The sequence below is a fragment of the Urocitellus parryii genome, chromosome 10 (genome assembly GCF_045843805.1).
Source record: "Urocitellus parryii isolate mUroPar1 chromosome 10, mUroPar1.hap1, whole genome shotgun sequence".
NCBI classification, from domain to species: domain Eukaryota; kingdom Metazoa; phylum Chordata; class Mammalia; order Rodentia; family Sciuridae; genus Urocitellus; species Urocitellus parryii.
In genome coordinates this window covers 38,870,261-38,892,117 of record NC_135540.1, presented here as the reverse complement: position 1 = coordinate 38,892,117, position 21,857 = coordinate 38,870,261, and the positions used below count along the sequence as shown (strand labels likewise).

At 33.0% G+C, this 21,857-nt stretch overlaps 1 protein-coding gene across 1 annotated transcript in view; it reads right to left on the bottom strand.

The window, feature by feature from the left end:
- Ccser1 (coiled-coil serine rich protein 1) overlaps positions 1-21,857 on the bottom strand; it is a 1,027,931-nt gene that overhangs the window by 627,572 nt on the left and 378,502 nt on the right. The window contains exon 7 of the mRNA XM_077803585.1: positions 14,185-14,268. Within this exon, the coding sequence (XP_077659711.1) occupies positions 14,185-14,268 (84 nt within the window). The remainder of the gene's footprint in view (positions 1-14,184; positions 14,269-21,857) is intronic.

Below are 21,857 nucleotides of genomic sequence, written 5' to 3'. Positions count from 1 at the left end.
AAAAGAAACTAAGTAAAGGTGACACCACAGTGGAGTGTGATAAGGGAACCCACAGGAACAATACCTAAGCCCCAGCTTCTGGGTGGGAATCATCACTGGTTGCATTTTGAATCTTCCTATCCATCCCTTATAGAACCTAAAATAGTCCTAGAAATAGCTTAGTCAAATAGTTGTGATGTGGAATGAAATTAATTCTGAAAATCCATTTCTAGCTCATTTATTCATGTTTTGTTTAAACAAGTAAAGTATTTGATCAAAAGAAGATATCAGACACTTGGTGATGTTTGTTTAGATATAGTGCTTTTCCTCAATTTTGATATTTTCCTCCTTTTAAATTTGGCTGACTCTGATAGATTTATTGGTGATGTGAAATAGATATATGCAAGAATGTATATATCTGATTTGCCATACAGATACAGAAGATATTCAGTATCATTAAAAAACTTTTGCTTTCTCAGCTGCAGTTCAGGAAATGCTACCCTCAAATATGGTCCTTTGATATACTGATTACTTTGAACAGAGAGCACTAGGGGAACAGTGGATTGAATGAGAGGTTTTCTGTGAGTTCTCCATAACTGCCTAGGGATGAAACGTCCCAAAGGAACCAATCTGTCACAATCACCTCCCTATTATCAAACAGCAATTATTAAGGAAGAACAACACTTATCACAGGAGAAAAAGATTAGACATCAGAATTAAGTCACAAACTTTGTTGTAAACTATAATCTATTCATCCAATAGCCCACTCATCTTTTCCCCAAATCACTTACTCTTCCCTAAATTGCCTATATCTGCCCTCTTTCCTTCCTTATGAAAAATGTATATGAATCTCTTTAGGTTTTAGGGTGTTCATCATTTTTTCCTTTGATGCCCTTGTGCACACAATACATTACATACATCTTCTCCTGTTAACCTGCGTCTTGTCAATTTATTCCATAGACTCAATTATTAATGCTCAAAGTGTAGACAGAAAATGTAACTTCTATATTTAAATTGTTTTTTCTTTGTTGTTCTGTTAACACCAATTTGTGATTTTACAAGCACTTTTAAAAAATAGGTGGCATTTGCTGTGTTCAAAGCTCAGATGGAAGGTGTATCCATGAAACAGGACATGGTAATAGAAATCACATTAGTTTTTAATATCCTATGCCCTTTCTATTGAAGGCTATTGAAGGTGTAGTTATTGTAGGTGATTCCTCCAAAATAAGTCTGTTTTGTGACCCTGACCACTCACTTCTGATTATCACTACCAAGCACTAGGTAAGCAATCTATAAACAATAGCCATTATTTTTATTATGGTATTTATATGCAGCAAAAATAAATTGAGTTATCCACTTTTACAGCACAAATCTCACAGCTTTGTAACTTAACAATGTTTGAAATGTGAGGAAACCTGTTCAAGGAGTCAGACAAAAGTTACTTCAAATCCTAATCCCATCACTTATTATGCAGGTTGAAGAAATTGCTTAATTTCTATGAATTTTGGTTTTATTATGGATAAATTGGGAGTGATAATACTTCTCAATTTGATTATAAAAATTAAAGACAATAATCAATCTATGCATTGAGGAGAACATCTATCAAAAAGCAGGTGCTTAGTAATTAATAGCTATTCTTATTAAAATTATCTGTTTCTGCCTGTCTTCTTCATTTAAATGTTGGCTTTTTAAAGACAGTGAACACTGCATTTCTTTTTCTTATTGATCCTTGCTCCAATCAAAGTCTGGCTCAGACTGGCTTTCAAATATTTAAAGGTAATCTATTGTGCAGTAGAGCATCATTTACATATCTACTACTAAATGAATCCAAAATGGAGTCACTCAGTATAAAGTTCCACAAAACCAAACTGAAAATGAGGGTTTTTTTTATTTGACCTTCAGAGAAATTGATAGTCAAATTCCCAATTAGTCCAAGTTCTGTCAGCATAATACGAAAGTCCCTTTGCTTTAATCCTTACAAGGAAAGTAACATGAAGTAATCTGATAATAACCAATCCACTTTTTGGCTTATGCTATTTCTTTGTTCCTGCTCAAGCAACTTTATAAATATTATCTCAATGTTCTGCCATGCCCACTGAGGGTCTTTTCTAAATGTTTGAGAGTTGTGCCTGATTCATAAATGGCTAATAAAAGCTATTTAAATATTTAAATCTGTTGTAAACTTGCTTCTATAAACCACACACAGGTGCATATTTGTATGTGTGTGTGTGTGTGTGTGTGTGTGTGTGTATATATATATATATATATATATATATATATATATATATATATATACACCTTTGCATATTAACTTCACTAATATTTCAGGAACATGATTTGTATTTTCCCCTGAATTCTATATCTTTGGCTGTCATTGTGTCTTGATGACTACTTAAACAGTTGAATTTGGTAAATTTTTACTCTAAGCCATAGGATGTCAATTGGTATGAAAAAAGAAAAAATTAAAACAAAGTAGTTTGCAAATTGTATGACATCTCTAATTGAATAAATGAAACAATCTTCAAAACATTCAGTGACTTAACTATGTAAAAATTAATTTCAGCAACATGCCCACTTTGTTCATGGTGTGGTTGCATCCCCCTTTTTAAACTCTATTTACATGTTAAAGGTAAAACACCTTCTGCTGGAATTTACATTATACAACAATTATTTCTCTTTATACATGACATACTGCACTATGACAACACTTTGTGATAAAGACTTAAACAAATATGTAGGGTTGTACAGCAAATGCTGCACAATATTAAAGATCATATCTTTTTGGCAGCTCTTCATCAGGGTACTAGGGTACGAAAGGAACTAGAGGCTAATCCCCATTATGTATCATAGGATAGTGTCATATTCATACTCTACATCTGTCTCACAGAGCTGAGTAGAGAGTAATTACTGCTGAGATAAGCCTTTTCTGGAATATATGCAATTAATTCTCCTGAAAAAAGAAGGAAAGTAGCCTGACACTTTAATAATGTTTAAGTATACCTAATCTATTTCTTTTCTGTTCCTAATGTTTCCTAAATATGAGAAAGAAAGAGGATTTGAAAGTACTTACAGCTGTCTGTTCTTATGTAAATCATCCATGGGGCTGTAATATTCTATCTTAAAATGACTGGCATGAAATAATACCATAAATTATAATAGAATGTAGAGCAAGTGGGAAATTACTTTTAAGATGAATTCAGGATATGATTTTCATGCACAAAGAATGTTTCTCTTATCAAGTAGGAATTATTCTGTTATTAAAGCTTCAAGGGTGTACAATTTTATTCAATTTGAATTCTGAATATATTTTTAAACTAAATCAAAGTTACTCTTCTCTCCAGAATCTTGATAAAGTGCTATTTAGCTATATGCATTTCTTTGTGGGTCTTTTATTTTTAGCTCACTCTTTTTTTATTATGCATAGTAACCTGATTACACATAATGGTATACTTTTGGTTTTTCAATTGCCTTCAATTTTTCAAAAAAATCATCAATTCTCAAGCTCCTTTATGCAGTCCCATGCTTTGCTATTCAAATGTTAACAAATGAGCTGAGAGCTTGGCTTACATTCAAATAGACTAAATGGTGTTTTAAAGGGCCTGAGAAAATGATTGTTTATATGTTTACTTGCACTCAAGTAAGAATATAATTTTCAATATTTCCTTTGAATGAGAACAAAAGAAGTTTAATAATACAAGAAGGTATATAATCTTTTTAACCTCTTTTACGTTACCTGGCTTTCTTGAACAATCTTTACATTACTGGAGGAAAAGTATCCTCAACTTGGTGATATACCTACTGTATTGAGCACCAGGACAAGAGCATTTTAACAACTTCCTCTTTTATAAGAAAAAAATTATGATAAAATAATAGTCATAAAATTAAATTCATATTAACAGGGGCCAGAAAATAAATGCAGGCAGTTAATACTTTGTTTTATTGAAGTGTGTAAATATACAGTTATCAAAAGCAAGTAAATTTTTATAAACAAAATGTTGGTTTAAAAAGACTAGAGTCTGTAAGAGATTGAGGTAAACACTAAATCTTGCCTCTGATGTAACATTTATGTTTTTTTTTTTGGTGTGCATTAGTTTTGAAATACATAATTAATACTTCAAAATGAAAAACTGTCAAGTTTTTAAGATTGTATTAAAATTCAGTAAAATATTTAATGTATGAATTGAAATTTCCATGAATTTCCTAAAAAATATGAACTTCATAGTTTACTCTTTATTCCTTTGTTTTAAATCTTAAATTCAAATAAGTAGTCCAAATGGTTGCATCAAGTGATAAAATTTAGTAACTAAAATTCCACTCCTTCATTCCCATAATTATGCTTTCACTGCTTATTTTGAATCTATTGTTGAGTACAGAGATACTCAGTATCACAAAGGATATGAATGCAAAGTCTATTTAAAGCTAGCTGAAATGTTCTGTACTGTTATAAACTCAACTCTCAAGGAAATTTATACTTGAATCTTTGCATATGTTTCATCTCTAGAACTAAAAGTTCTCCTAGTCACCTTTTATTTAAAAAAATATTTTTTATTAAAAAATGTCTAAGAAAAATGTGATAATTGAAATTGTGTTTGTGTATAAACTTAAAAATCATAACTTATTAGAATTCAGATCCATAGCAAATCTTTCCAGGGGGGAGTATTTTATCACTCATAGTTTTAGAATTTTGGTCCTTGATAATAGTACCAATAACTTTTAGTCAGTGATTTTCATGCTCTACCATCATCATGCCCTCTCATTGCTTAACTTAGAAAGATGGTGTTTAAGGAAAGTGATGGCTTCCCGCTACCTCTTGATACATATATCTATTGTCATGTTAGTAAACAAAAGGGTATGAAGACAAACATGAGAAGGGGTTTGTTTTGTTTTACTTTATTCCTTGAATAAAGGCTATATCTGCATGTATTTTTAAAGCTAATAAACTTGTTTTTTAGAAAATTTATTTTATTTTGGGGAGACTCATTTAGATTTTTCTTTTAAACAGAAATAAATATTTTGGAAAGAAATACATTGCAAAAAGCTGTCCTTGAGGCTTTTTACTCAAATCAGCTAGAAAATGAATAAAAATGCCCAAAGGGAAGACTCTGAGTGGGAGAATTCATTATAGTTTAGAATCATAAACTACCTAACATTCACCTTTGCCAATGTGCACTTCCATATAAATACATTTAACGTTTTGACAGAGTATAAATAACAGGTGATCAAATTATTAGAAAAACAAAATCATAAATTCAAAGCATGGCACACTGACTCAAATTAGGACAGTTAAATTTTGTTCCTCACAATGAAAGACTAACTAGAATTTCTTTTCATCTATAAGTTGCTTTTGACTTACTTAAAACTATATTTTGACAAAACCCATAAATAAATGCTAAGTACACTTTCTTTAATTTTTGATATCATGTGGGGCACACTTTTCAAGCAAAGTGTGAAACGACTTACAAGATTTCTGAAATCACTTACAAGGTTAATAATAATTTATAAGAAATATCCATTTCCTCAAAACACAAGGCTACATTTCAACATCAATATTTTTGACAAATCTCTCAGATTTATTTTAGCCACATGAAGGTAATGTTTACAATGTCCCTCAGTTTCATGTTAGCAATAAAATTACATGGCATTCCTCAAAATGACCTTTACTGTATAGCAGAGAAAAACTCTAAAACTTTTCATCAATGAGAGAAATATTTCTGTTTCATATCATTAAGTTTAATAAAGTAAACATATATAGATATGTTCAGTAACTTACAGTATTATAATTGATTCTGGTTAAGTATGCTTATGTTTGGTTATTATGTTTAGACTTTGGGGCTCAACTTAAACTTTGCATTAAGTATGTTAATAAATGAGTAAAACGCCACTATCTTTGTATTATGTAGGAAAGTTATAGTTCCAACTTTCAATAAAGTTCCAACTTTCAATAATATGTCCTACAAAGAAAATAAATGCTTATATTTAAATATACATGTAAATATTATTTAATTATCATAAAACCCTTCCTATCAGTTCTGATTCTAAATGTTGGTTCTGTTCCATGCTCTCAATTAGCTAATATCCTCCCCAATCAACATGATGTTGATTAATTCTCATAGAGGTGTGTGTCTCGGCTTTTCATCTCACTTCCTACTCTTCTAATAATTCAGAGTAGCTCTTAGCAATCATCTTGTTCAGTTATTTGGTCTGTTTGATTTTATTCTGTGGCTTCTCATCAACTAAACTTTTACAGGCTATAACTGTATGCAAAAACAACAAAATTAAGACAACTCTTGTCCACTGAGTAGGGACATGAAAATCCACAAGACCCCACTGATTTCATGATTTCACCCAACGCACACAGATCACAGGAATAAAACCACTAAACTCATCTAAGTTCTTCATTTATTTTCCAAAGAGATCTGATTTTTTTCTGAGTGTAAAAGTAGTATGTATTTGTCAATAAAAGTGAGACACTACTAAGTTACAATAAAACACATTCTCATTATCCAAAGATAAGTACTATTGACTATTCTAGACTTTCTATCTACATGTAGTTTTTATATCATATTACCATACAATATGCGATTGAAAAAAATCTGATTTTGCCTCCTACTATTTTTAATATTATGGTGTCATGGTATGAATATATCCCTCAGTGTCAGTGTTTGCAAGTGGGGCTGATAGGAGGTATTAGAATTAGGAATGGATTAATGCTTCTGTAAAGAGGGCTTTAGGCATTATATTCACATTTTTTCTGCATTTCTGACATGTAAAGACATAGCCTTCCTTCTCTCAGAACTCAGAGTTAAAAGTGCCATTTTGGAAGTAGTAATGTCAGGCCCTACCCCACTGGTGCCTCAATTTTGGGCTTCCCAGCCTCCAGATCTGTGAGAAATAAATTTCTGTTCTTTATAAATTACATGGTCTATGGTACTTTGTTAAAGCAGCACAAAATGCCCTAAGCCCCAAGATAATATTGTTTGAAAGCTTAAGAAACTAAGGCACAGAGAGAAAAATACCTTAATCTGGTCCAAGGCGATTCGAGTTAGCTAGAAATTTATATTGTGATTTTTTTATGCAGCACATGCCCTCATTTTTCTCTTCGAGTAATAGTAGAGCCACAAAGAAGAGAAGAGAAGAAATCTGTGCATTCCTCTCTTTCTTATTTAATCTCAAAACCCAGGTAAGTTGGTCAAACTTGACACATGCATCTAGGCTTTGCGCCATATGCTCCCTCTGAACTCTAAGAATTACACTGGTGGAGAGGAAGTGGGGTTGAATAACAGTTACTAGTTTGGATTTGCTTACTCAAACATGTGAGCAGAAAAAGTCTCAAAAGAAGAGGGTTTTCTGAATACAGTTCCCTACATCATCCTCTTACAAGGTCACACTAACTACTTTTGAGCTGGTGAGTACAGGCAAGACTTGGAGAGTGTATGACCTCAGGAGCATTGGGAGGAAAGAGAAGGCTCACAGCTTTGTTCTCTTCTGGGCTTAACCAGAGCCGCTGGGCACAGAGCCAAGAATCCTGGGTTGGTGATAAGAAGTCCAAATTTCTGAGGAAAGATTTATGACTAAATATTTATCCTTGAAAGGAAGAGTAATGTTTTTCCAAATTTCTGGTCCTAAGAGTATCTAAAGAGTATTTTTGGCTTAGAAAAACTGCAGAGCAGTCCCCACATTGGCGGGAGGTGTTCTAATGTTTACAGCTGAAGAGAATTCATGGTGTTATAAAAGAAGTCGGTAGGACTTTCAAGTTTTTTCACTGTCACTAGGCAACAGAGGTAAGAGTGCCTTAGGCCTTTGACCATTTGTGGATTAAATTTTCAAATGAGTGCTGAGAACGAACAGGAAGAATAAATAAGTAAAAGAAAGAAAGAGTGAATCTTAAGAAGGACCAAAGATGCTAGGAAAGAAGAACAAGAAAAACACAGGGACAGGTCAAGTAAAGTAAAACACAAATGCTGTGAAGATAAGTGACTAATAAATAATATTGTATATTTAAAGTCTCAAAATATTTCTGGAATTAAAAATAAAATTGTCAATTTGAATATATCTTAGACTATGAAAGTGTAGTCATTGAGAATTAACTTAATGTTAAAAGAAATATCTCAACTAAAGATAAAACCCATAAATACTGAGGGAAAAATATAAGAGGAATTGGAAAGACAGATTGAGGAGATTAAATATGAAGATACTGAGTTTCAGGAGAAAAACAATTATATCATTTGAAGAAAATTTGAATGGATTGTATTACTGAATTACTGCTGCTGTGTGTGTGCCATTTTTGCATGTCGGATATACCTAGATAAAACATTGAAAAACGGCACATACGCAGCACCAGAATCTAAAACTCATCTATTAAGAAAAAAAGGACCAACAACTGTAAAGATGATGCTTAGACGTGGTGTGGGTACTAAGGCTCAGGCCAATTAGTGCAAACACCATAGATTGGGTGACTTAAACAACAGATACCGATTTCTTACAGTTCTGAAGTATGGAAGTCTGAGATTTGGGCACCAGGATGGCAGGGATCAGTTGCCAATTCTCCTGGATTACAAACTGCTCACCTACTCATGTCTTTGCAGGTGAAAAGAGAAAGTGAGGAAAGGGTAACTAAAGGATCTTCCTCTTGTTATAAAGCCATGAGTTTTCACTATCAACGTGAAAACATGCTATTTATATAGCCAGTATCACATAGATAAGACTAACAATACCCTTCACTATGCCTTATAGCAGTGCAGGAGAGATCATGTTTTATTATAACAGAGTTGGGAGTGCATGTTCTGTGCTGTGAGCCACATCTTTTCTGTTTACAAGACATAACTACTGGCTGCAGATTGTGGTTTTTGTTTCCTTCAATTATATGCCCCACCATGTATATAACACCAGGATACTCTAATAATCAAACATATAATATTCCTTTGGACATAATAAAATAATTTCAATTATTATTTTTATATGTGGAAAACCAATAAAGCTCATCAAAGTTTAAGTGATACAAAAAAAAAGTTCATAGATAATAATTTAGACTTCTTGAAATTGTTCCTAAGAATATAAACTGTTGGTTGTCTTCTTTTTAAAGAAAACTGAAAGGACTAAATTGAAAGTGTGGTTATAGAATACACTCAAGTTACAAATGCAGCTAATAATTTGGATACTTTCTCTAAATAATATAAATATATAATTTAAGATCAAATTATTATTTTGAGTTTAATAGTATATTTGTGCTTTGTGAAATCTACCAACCTAGCAAACAAGAAGTGTTGAGCTAAAGTAATAATTCTGAAATCATAGAGCAGAAAAAGAATAATAATTTTTGAAATGTGTATTTAGTGCTCGAAAAAGAAATATAATAGCACTCTCCAGCCACAACTCTACTTGTTAACATTAAACAAGCATGAATGAACATAAATAATGCATGCTATTGATTACATGGTGCCTTCCTCCATTCATACATTGAAGTCCTAACACACAATGTGATGATATTCGGAAAAGGCACTTTTGGAAGATGTTTGGGAGTAAGTAAGGTCTGTAGGTATGGGACCCTCGTGATGGGATTATATAAAGACACAGAAGGCTTGCTTTCACATTCTCTTTCTCTATGTGCATGTACTAAAGAAAAGCCACGTGAGCACACAGTGAGAAGATGGCTTTCTGTCAGCCAGGAGAGTCCTCACCTGAATATAGTCATGCTGGCATGACTATATTCTATTCATATGACTATGACCCCAGGCTTCCAACTTTCAGAATTGTGAAAAATTAACTTTCTGTTGTTTAGGCTACTCAATTTAACATAATTTGTTATAGCATCCCAAGTAACTAAAACAATATGCAAATACCTACATAAAGTACAACCCAAGGAATAGGTTTTAATATTAATTATTAATATTAATATGAATTAGTATTATTAAAATGACCATATTTCTAAAAGCAAAAAGATTTCATGCAATTCTGATCAAAATTGCAATGACATTCCTCATAGAAATAGAAAAGGCAATTGTAAATTCATCTGGAAAAATAAGAGACCCAGAATAGCTAAAGCAATCCTTAACAGGAAGAGTGAAGCAGGTGGCATCACTATACCAGACTTTAAAGTATACTACAGAGAAACAGTAACAAAAACAACATGGTATTGGTGGTATTGGCACCAAATCAGACTGGTAGACCAGTGGTACAGAATAGAGGACACAGAGACTAATCCACAAAATTAAAATTATATTATATTATATTAGACAAAGGTGCCAAAAATATGCATTGGAGAAAAGACAGCCTCTTCAACAAATGGTGCTAAGAGAACTGGAAATCCATATGCAACAAAATGAAATTAAACCTCTATCTCTCACCATGCACAAAACTCAACTTAAAATGGATCAAGGACTTAGGAACACAACCAGAGACCCTGCATCTAATAGAAGAAAAAGTAGGCTTTAATCTCCGTCATGTGGGATTATGCCCCAACTTCCTTAATAAGACTCCTCTGGTGCAAGAATTAAAATCAAGAATCAATAAATGGAATGGACTCAAACTAAAAGGTTTCTTCTCAGCAAAAGAAATAATCTGTGAGGTGAATAGAGAGCCTATGTCTTGGGAGCAAATCTTTACCCCCTTACACACCAGATAGAGCAATAATCTCTAGGGTGTATAAAGAACTCAAAAAGCAAAGCACAAAAAAATAAATAAATAAATAAATAAATGGATCAAGGACCTGAACAGACACTTCTCAGGAAATGATATACAAGATATACAATCAATCAACAAATATATGAAAAAATGTTCATCATCACTAGCAATTAGAGAAATGCAAATCAAAACAACTCTTAAGATTTCATCTCATTCTAGTCAGAACAGCAGCTCTTATACATACAAACAACAATAATGTACATACAATAACAATGTTGGCGAGGATGTGGGGGAAAAGGTACACTCACTCATATACTGCTGGTGTGACTGCAAATTGGTGCAGCCAATATCGAAAGCAGTATGGAGATTTCTTGGAAAATTAAGAATGGAACCACCATTTGACCCAGCCATCCCTGTCCTTCATCTATACTCAAAGGACTTAAAAACAGGATACTACAGGGACACAGCCACATCAATGTTTACAGCAGCACAATTCACAATAGCTAAATTGTGGAACCAACTTAGATGCCCTTCAATAGATGAATGAATTTTTTAAAATGTGGCATATATATACAATGGAATATTACTCAGCAATAAAAGAGAATAAAATCATGGCATTTTCAGGTAAATGGATGGAGTTAGAGAAGATAATGCTATGTGAAGTTAGCCAATCTCAAAAAACCAAATGCTGAATGTTTTCTTTGATAAAAGGAGGCTGATTCATAGTGGAATAGGGAGAGGGAGCATGGGAGGAATAGACAGACAAACTCCTCGATATAGGACAGCGGGTTGGAGGGAAAGGAAGGGGGCATGAGGTTATAAATGATGGTGGAATGTGATGATCATTATTATCCAAAGTACAGGTATGAAGACATGAACTGGTGTAAATATACTTCATATACAACCAGAGATATGAAAAATCATGCTCTATGTATAATAAGAATTGTAATGCATTCTGCTGTCATATTTTTTAAAAAAAGTAGAACCCAAGGAAAGGCTCATGCCTAGGACTTGTTTTTTTCTGGGTATAGGTAAATTTTTATCCTATAACACAATTTCTTTTAGGGACTATAATTTAACCTGGCACCATTAGCTAAAGTGATGTTTCTCAACTGGGGGTAATTTTGGCCCCAGAGGATATTTGTCAATGTCTGCAGGGTGCATATTGGCATCTAGTGCAGAGTGTTGGAGAGTCTGTTAAACATCCTACCATGCCCAGTACAGCCACTTACAACAAAGTGTCAATACTGTTGTTGCTGGGGAAACACTGTCCTAAAAATATATCACTGAAAAAAAAGCATATAAAATGATCTCTTTTGCCCCAAACGCTGATTAACTTTTGCCAACCTTTGAAACTGTTAAAAGTAAGGCTAAATAAGCAACCATAATTACTTTAAAAACATTTCTTAATGACCTGATGCAAATATTTCTTGGCTTAATTAAATCTAAATTTGTGTTACCATGTATGGGTAAATAAAATTGCTTATGATAATAGCAGGGATCATCAAAGAAGAAACCCATGACAAATAATAGGAAATGAAACCAGTTCTAAATTATTATAGATTGTGAATCTGCAATATAAGTAACAGCTAAACTGGCTCCTAACATTGTTTAGAATTTTCAATACAAAGTGTAATTTCCACCTTAACAAAATGTCAGAGGTTATTTATTACAAAGATTGGAAGTTATTTGGATCCTGGTGGACTATATGTGATTGTCCCCCCAACATGAATGCTCCAAAGCTAGTTTTATTGAGCCTTTTGCTTTTTAAGGTTTCTTCTCTTAATGTGTAAACATCACTTACACACTTTCCTACTTAGTAATAATTCTCATTTAACAAAACAAACTATATTTTCAAAAGTTAATATTTTTCCTTTATTAAACAGTCAAAAGGATTATGCAAATAACATGGTACAAAAATTAAAATGATATCTTGGTTACTACCTGGGAAATTTTATAGAGTAAGGAGCCAATTTGGGAAATTCAAGTTTAAAGAAAAGGAAAAAGAAGATAATAATTTTACACTATGCCTCATATTAGTATGTCAGCCAATATAAGACTTTTTTGGAGGGAGGGGTATTGAATTACTTTAATTATAGCTATGTAGTGTTGGCTCTGGCAGTAATCATTATCTTTTTCATTTCATTCAACAAATGAAGGTCTGATTTCTTATATACCATATATTTTAAATCTGATCACAACTAATGTTGAGAGGAAAAAATGAATACTTCTTTCTGAGTTAATTATACAAAATAAGCACTCTCTGGCAAAGTGAATGAATAAATACTCTTCTATGTTAAAACTGACAATTCCAATCTTCAAAAACATCTATATTTGATATTCATTAAATTCAAAGATATTTTTGTATGCTACATAATTAAAGCTTGATTTTATAATATATTCCTAGAGGGCTGTATCAATATAAAATGATTTCAATATGTAATATATAAACTTTGTATCATAAACCTTACATATATATTTATAAAAGGTTATTTTCAGTAATGTAAGATGTATTCCTTTTGTCTATGATACTATTCCTGTTTTCAGTAATGGTTTATAGGTCTTCTAAAAGTCACAATTATATGTTCTGGAGACCAATAAACACCATAAATCCAATCACAGAGCACAGTCTAAATAAAGATCAAATTTTGGTTAAAAAACACTGTCATCAAGAGTCAGTAATAAGAAATGCTCTAAATTGGTCTCATATGTCATTAAAGTTAGGAGTTTTCAGAAGCCTTGTTCTAGAAAGTCTGCTTCATCATTTAATTTTATTTAACAGTTACATAATATGGCATTGTCAATGTAGCCAAATATAAAACAATCATAAAGAATATTTTGGGCTACAATTTGGTTTTTGATCTGGATAACGGATCAGTTTGTTTTACAGCATATAGTTTACTCACATTAGAGTAAAATGTGATGAGTTTGAAAAAAATCTTTCTCACTTCTTAATTCTTGTTTTATAGTACTATGAGTTTTATGTATATGCAGAGTGTTCACATTTTAGTTTAAACTACTGTTCACACACATCCATAATTTGAAAATGTATAGTTAGAAAATTAATGGCCACGGCTTTTCCTGTTATCTACCAAGTATATTTCATGTTGTGAAGGTATGATTCCTTCCTGACATTCTTTAATAATGCCATATAAAATAAAATTTGAACTATATGTATTTTTTATTTTACATTATTTGTGAATTATATATGAAAAAAGCTACACTTCAAACTTTATGAAAAATAAAAAGTAAAATACACCTTGTTTTCAGTATTATTGTTTACTTTGCTTCATAGAAGTTATATCATGCACTTCACAAACACAATATAGCCTTTGCCTTCAAATTTTTGATAGATAAACTGAAATGATTAACCCTGCTTCAAGATCTATTTCTAGAATTACATAAATTTTCACACATATTTCTATTTCCATCTTGTCAAAGACCTATAGTTTTTATTACTATAGAATTATAAATTTGATAAACAGATTATATCATTAACAGTATTTATAAATAAGTAATAGTATTTAATAGATAAGGGTCTACAACAAACGTACACTCTGTTGGCTAAATATTGTTGTCACTTACCAGCTCTTCCTGAAGTTGGGAAATAAGTTCATCCCTCTCTTTCAGCTGTAACTTGAGCATAGAGCATTCATCTTTCATTATATCCTATAAAAACATCAAAGAAACAGTATAATAAGCTTAGCCCTTTCACTTTGCTCTTAATAAAGAAAGTCAACTTCACACAATGAGAGAACATTACATCTGAATAATGAAACTCAAATTTCCTCTATAGCATGATATTTTAAATATTATATTCTAACAAAAAAACAAGCTAATATATCCAACAATGTTATTATGTTATACATGATTTTATATAAGAATCATCCATCCATCTATCTATCTATCTCATTAGTCCATTATGTTGCTTCAGACTAAAGTGAGTAATTCTTGATTCTTTCCTCATATTTTTGTGCATGTATATTCAGTGAAATAAAAATAATCATACTCTCAAAGAGACACCTTATAATTTGTTCCTCTGTTTTAATTAAATATTAATTCTCAAACCTGTGGCCACTAAGCAGTCTCATCACCCATGATATGTGACCCTCTCACTGGAAGTCTTTGGGCATTTAATCTTCTCACTGTGCAGGCTACCCACAGTGATGGCCTCTATGTACACAATGGATCCATACCCATGACCCTTCCCATTCTGTGCTGCTAACTACTATCCTCAGTTCAGAGTCCCCTGACTCTAAGTTGCAGCTCATTAATGTTTCTATTTCCTGAAGACGTAAATAGCACTGTCCCACACACATGACAACACTGTCCCACACACATGACAACTCAACATGCAGCTCTGCTCTTGTCCTACCCTGAAACTTCACTTCTGATTATTTTATGTTCCTATTCCTTAAAATAACAACTAGGAAGTCACCCAGTACTCTCAGCTCCTACTCACTATGAACCAAATCTGATACCTAATTCATTAACCTCTACTTCCCTCATATTTCTTGGACTTGTTTCTCTCTAGTTCACATTGTTTTACTCTAGGAACTCATTGCTCCTTACTTGAATTTCTACAATAGTCCCTAAAATGTTTTTTTCTTACATCTATCACTTTTCCTATTTATCAGTGAGATTTTTCTAATTGGGAATGGATTCCTTCTCTTCCTAATTTAACAGAGTATCATCTTTTTTATGGAAGGGAAAAAAAAAAAAGCCAAAACTCTTTGGCATGGCATATTGTTCCCTTCATTATCTTTTACTTACTTATTTCAAAAGCTTCAGAATTTTGATTTCCACCCTCCTTTTAATCTCTGTTCACTCCTACAGATTTGAAATTTATTGCTTTATGTCTCCTTGCTTTACACATAAACATCTTGGGATTTTACTGCCCTCTTTTCATCTCATCTCTCCATTTTACATAATATCTCATACTCTAAGACTAATATAAACTACTACTTACCTCACAGGAAAGTTTTCCTTTACTGGTTGAGTTATGCATTCTTTGGGGGAAAGGGGATAAGCCATAATATCTAAACAAAATATTATTCCATACAAAATTTCTTGAGCTCTTTGTTTTTCCCCCGGTTTCATTGGATTACTTTAATTCCTTTTTCTCCCCACTTGAGCCTTTAGACTCTATTTCTTTAGCATATTATTAGCACCAAACATAGTAAATGACACCATCAATTCATCTTACCTTCCCTTGAAAGTGCTTTCATTTTGTTTGTTAGACAATACAAAATTCTGGGTCACTAAAATTAATTTGCCCAGTTATTGATAGAGAAGGCTTTTATGAATTTTCTTCTGATGGCATATAATATTTAGCATGTGCTAGTCTGCAAATAACTGTAAATAATATATTACCATCTACCTAATTTAAAGTTGTGAAACTGTGAACTTCGTGACAAATTTCCCTGGGAATAAAATATGAGAATTTTAAAAGTGAGCATATTTTCAGAAAACTAAGTTTCTTCATAATTCCCATAAACACAAGAGAAGCAAATCTTCCACTTTAAACTAATTAATCAACAAAATGTTGATTAGTAAAAATACTGTTGATAATCAATGGCAACAAAAATACTTTGTTGATTAAGTCTCAGGTCCCTTTGCAATGAAGGATTCACTGAGCAGCTGTGAGGTATGTGGTTAGCTGACTACTTTCAGCTGTTAGCTCTTCCAGCAAGAAGTCCAAAATCATTACTGGGTGGTCTGATACAAAGGACTGATTTAAGGCAGTGGTGCCTGAGATCCAGCTATTCTTCTCTCCAACCATAGACTCCACAAGAGCTACCCACTTTTCCTCAGCACGAGATTAGTCTCCTAGGCTCTTGGATCTGGAGTTCCTTGCTCAGCTGAAAGAATATGTTACATGGAGATGAATAACAATACTCTCTCAATATTCTCATTATATCCGCAAAATTCTGCAGCATATTGACAAGATGATCTATTGAGTTTGAAAGGATACTGATGTGTAGAATTAAAAGGTTTTTAATATTCTTGGGTTTCAAAATAAGATTATTCCATTAACCTGTGGGCTAATGTAACCAATTTAACCTTGTGATTTTTAAAATGCACATTATTCATAGTTAGAAAACATAATTTAAAAATGATGATATCCTTACTTTCTCATTCAATTATAATTAATTTTAGGGCCAAAATTCGATTGTATTATTTCCTCCTTTCAATAATATTCATAAATATGGCACTCAGTATGGTAGACTAAAAATGGCTGTATATTTGTGATACTAACGCTGCTCTCCTAGGATCTGGTCTGTTCTAACTGACTTTGCATGACTAATAGAACACAGTGGAAGCAACTCTGCATGACTTTCAGGTCCAGGTCAGGAAAGGCTTCTCAGCTTCTACAGTGTGTTACTTAGAATTTCTGTTTCTCTTCAGACTACTCCTTTGCAGAAAGGATCTAACAGATATGCTGAGAAGTACAACCACATGGTGCTCCCACTGAGAGAAGAGCAGTATCTGAGCTTCCAAAGAACATGCAGCATCAATTACAACTGTAAAAAGGAGCTACCTTGGACATTTAGCCTTCAGGTGACTGCAACCTCAGCACCTCACTCTTGTCTAAGAAACCCAAGAGACCCTAAGCTAGAATCACCTGGTTGAATCATTTTCAAGTTCTTGACTTAGAAAATTGTAAATAAAATCCATGATAGCTTTAACTCATGATGTTTTGGGCTGATTTGTAACAGAGATCACCAGGATATATGGACAACTTCCAAATTATTATAACTAGAATTAGTATGAGTGACTTACTCTAATTGCATAAAATGCATACAATTAACTTTTATAATAAAATATTTCATGATGTAATTTTTATTTTTCGATTTAAGCTATAGTTAGAATGATTTCAAGTAGCCTGTTTCAAGCATATCAGGAATGTTCTTATCATCTAAGCTAAGGAACTCAGAAAATGAGCTACTATATTACTATACACTTATTTTATAAATTTGGAAAGTTAGTGACACATAACCAGAAATTGGGGTGATTAGTCCCAAATTCAGTTTCCTGACTTTAGTCCCATGCCTTCTATGATATATTTTCACCTGTAATTAGAACCACCTCATTGTTTCAGACTATAAATAGAAATCAGGTATCAAAAAAATAAAAGCAAGCAGAAGCTGTCAGTCACCTGGAAAAAAGTCTTATTTTGAAATTAGAAACACACATACGCAAAAAAATCAAATACTTTATGATTTACAAGCCATTTGTAAACAAAAAGGTCAAAAGATTCTAAAACCAAGGAAACAGACCACTCTATCAGTGCTGATGAGTACAGAATGTTTATGAACAAGAGAAAAAGGAATAGAAAACAGAAACATGTCAGGGGAGGACAGCAGGTCAGAGATTAGAAAACAGAAGAATGAATAATAATTGACAATGTAGTTTGCAGCTCTTTCTAAATAAGTGTAATTCTTATGTTGACTTAGCTTTAAAGTAGCATGCTGCCTATGACAACTGGGTAGCTAATGAAAATACAACTCCAGGGGAAGAAGAGCCTTTCAATCATCGAAAACTAGGTCAATAAGAACACTATTTTAATTATTTATTATTTTTAAAAAATAACTGAACTATTTCATAATCCATTTCATTATTAATAATGTACATGATGGTATTAAATTCTCTTTTTATAAACACTTAACAAAAAATTATAAATCTACCTTTACATGCTCACTAAAAAGAACTAACATTCTATTGATCTATAATAGTGTGTTTTTTTCCTCTAGTGTTGCTTTCCTGGAAATATAAAAATAATAAAGCATCATATATTATCATGTTTTAAATAGCTGTACTACAGGTTGAACACCCCAATCTGAAAACTGAAATGCTCTGAGATCCAAAACTTTTTAATGCCACAAGTGGAAAAATCCACACCTGACCTCATGTGAAAGCTTGTAAAGTCAAAACACAGGAGAACTAAAAATATATAGAATTACTGCCAACTAGGTGTATCAGGTCATATAAAATATAAATGCACTTTGTGTTTAAAATTGGATCCTATTCCTCAGATATTGCATTGAGTATATAAAAATATTTCCAAATCTGAAATAATTCTGGTCCCAGGCATTTTGATAAAGGATATCCAACCTGTACTATATTAACTAGAGATAAAATGCACATAGTTTAAAATTATCTTTTTACCTTTTTTAAGAACTATCAAATGTATTACCAAAGAGTACCACAGACTGTATATCATAAATCATTTTCACAATTAAAACTGAATGATTCTCAGATACTACATATATCCTGCTTTACTCCAGTATTCATAAGAGATATTCGTGAAGCTTATACATAAAACACAAAATCTATTCATTTTTTAAATATATATTTATATGTATGTATATATATAACATTATTATTTGTTATTAAAATTGTTGGTAGTTCTTTTTTAAGGTAAAGAATGAATAGATGTACAAAGCCAGCATCTCAGAAAAGCATTTTTTAACATACAATTCAAACCAGGAAATTGTATTATCCTTTGTCATAGTGGTGTGTATGCATATATATACATGCACACATGCACGTGCGCGTGTGCACGCGCGCACACACACACACACACACACACACTAGAAATTTCTTCGTGTGTAGGTGTGTTTTTTTTACTGCAGATTCTGCAGATTTAATTCAGGGCTGCTCTATGGCTGACCTACACCCCCAGTTCATTTTTATTTTTATTCTGAGGGTCTTTCTAAGTTGCCTGGGCTGGCCTTGAACATGCAGTCTCCCTGAATTCCTGAGATTGTAGCTGTGCATCACCATGCCCAGCAGATACCTAGTAATATTTTCAAGTAATTAAAGAAGAATTTTGGGAAACCAGCATTATCTTTTCATCTGTAAATGGTAGTCTTAGGAAATCCTAAGAATTCTTACGGATCTCTAGCATTCAAAAGATAACACCTTATAAAAACACAGAATCATCTTTTTTACCTCCAGAATCTTTCTTGATCGGCTATTGAACAAAATGATAGAATTATGGGATAAGTAGGGTTTAAAACACAAAAACAATGAAGCACAGAAGACCACTGCAGCAAGGGTAATTAAAAGGCAAACACTCATTATAATACTAAGACCCTGAAACTTGGCTCATCACCTGTCAGCAAAATTCATCTTCATCGTAGTTCAACATTTTTTGGAATACTTAAAAAAAATAGCCTACAATGAAAAATTTGCTAAAATGTAAAATTTGTTTTATGCAACTATATACTTATTATTTCCAAGTTGATATTGTTCTCTCTGATTCACATACTTACACTAACAAGAAAAAAAATGAAGTTTTAAAACTAGTTTAAAACAATATATTCTGGCTGGGCATGGTGGTGCATGCTTGTAATCCCAGGAGCTTGGGAGGCTGAGACAGGAGGATTGCAAATTCAAAGCCAGCCTCAGAGAAAGTAAGGCATTAATAAGCAACTCAGTGAGACCCTGTCTCTAAGTAAAATACAAAACCAATATAATCCATTGACTCATTTTTTTTCTAATTATAGGGAAAGTGGACATAACATTTTAATCTAACTCAGGATCCTTATAAGAAAATTACTAGACACTTCACTTGTGTTGTTTCACCCAGTACATTTGTATAAAACTTCAATTTAAGGATAAACATTGATGTTCAATTTTTCTAAAGCTATTTTAAAATAAAGAGTATTTTCCTGATGGAAGTATGAGAATTTTCTCAGGGTCATTTAGAGACTTACTAGGCAAACAATATTAGCGTTCTGATGTCCAAAAGCCCCTAGGTTTCAAAAATATTAATTTTGGCCAGGCACAATGGTGCATGCCTGCAATCCCAATAACTCTTAAAGCTGAGGCAGGACTATTGCAATTTCAAAGCCAGGCTCAGCAACTTAGTGAGGCTCTAAGCAACTTAGCAAGACTGCATCTCAAAATAAGTAAAAAATGGGCTGTGCATGTGGTTCAGTGGCTAAGTGCCCCTGGGTTCAATGCCTGGTACAAAAAAAAAAAAAAATCAATTTGGAACTACACTTAAGACACAACTATCTTTATAAATTCATCATAATGAGCTTCTTAACAAATAAAGCTGACAAGTGAAAGTGATAAACAGTTTTTATCGTCCCACAGGAAACACTCGTCAGGAATTCTTGGGGCAAGAAAGGTCCTTATAAATGTGTCAAGAAATCCTCTGATACAGCATTTTCCCCCCACAGAGAAGACAGGCAGAATTTTTGTATGTGTGACCAGAAAGCAATTATTGAAGTGTCCCTTTCACAATATACATTATAGAAAGAAAACAAATTTTCAAATGGTTATAAAAACACTGTGTTGAAAGTTTCTTTCTATTATACAGCACACTTAATTTCTTTTCATGCTTTCAATATGAATAGGGGAAATCTCGTGTTTCTGTGTCCTGGATTTTATAAGAAATGTTTGAATACTATAGTGATCTTACTTTCTGGAAGGTAAAAATGTAATCAAAGACATCTAAGTTATCAACCCTACCAGGCCTCCTCTACTCTATCCAGGCCAAGTTGCAGGCAATGAGGACAGGCCCTAGTCCTCAGAGCCCAAGAAGTTATTCAAATTAGCCAGTCTACAGGTTGCCTGGGAGCCCATCCTTAACCCCATCCTGCTTTCCATGACATTCCCAACAGTTCCTGTTGCTATTCTTTCCCCACAGGCAATAGTTTGCAAGGTCCTGCAGGGCAACCTTTGCCCCTTTGGTGCCATTAGTAACAAACAATTCTGTCTTTCATCTATCAGTGTGATGTGTCAGTGTATTTCTGTCTCACCACCTTAAGCATCTTTAAATGTAATTGAATATAGTGCCAGCAGGAGCGTGTCTGCTGGTAGTGACCACCCTTCTGCCCTCCTCCTGGAATGAGGAAGCCAAGCCATCTCTTGGCCCCTAAACATTTACCTCACTGCAGTGCCAAAAGAGACTGTGCATAACATGGGGGGCTGCTTGACAATACATCTATTCTCTTTGTTTTAGATAAAAAGGGAAAGTCATGCCCTTATGATTTTATCTGTTAATAAAGGGCATTAAAAATCGGAGAGGACAGACTTCCCTAACATTCACAGATCCTTAAAAAAAATGTGTATTATTTTGTTTTACGGGGTGCTGAGTTGTGACACTGTTGAAGAATACAGAACTAAGTAATGCTTTAAAGATGTTTCAAGGATTCTGGCATAATTATAGAATTTTGGAGAGGAAGAAAAAGCAGAGAGTTCAATATTGTGCTGTACAGGAATTACAGATAATGTGACTCAAT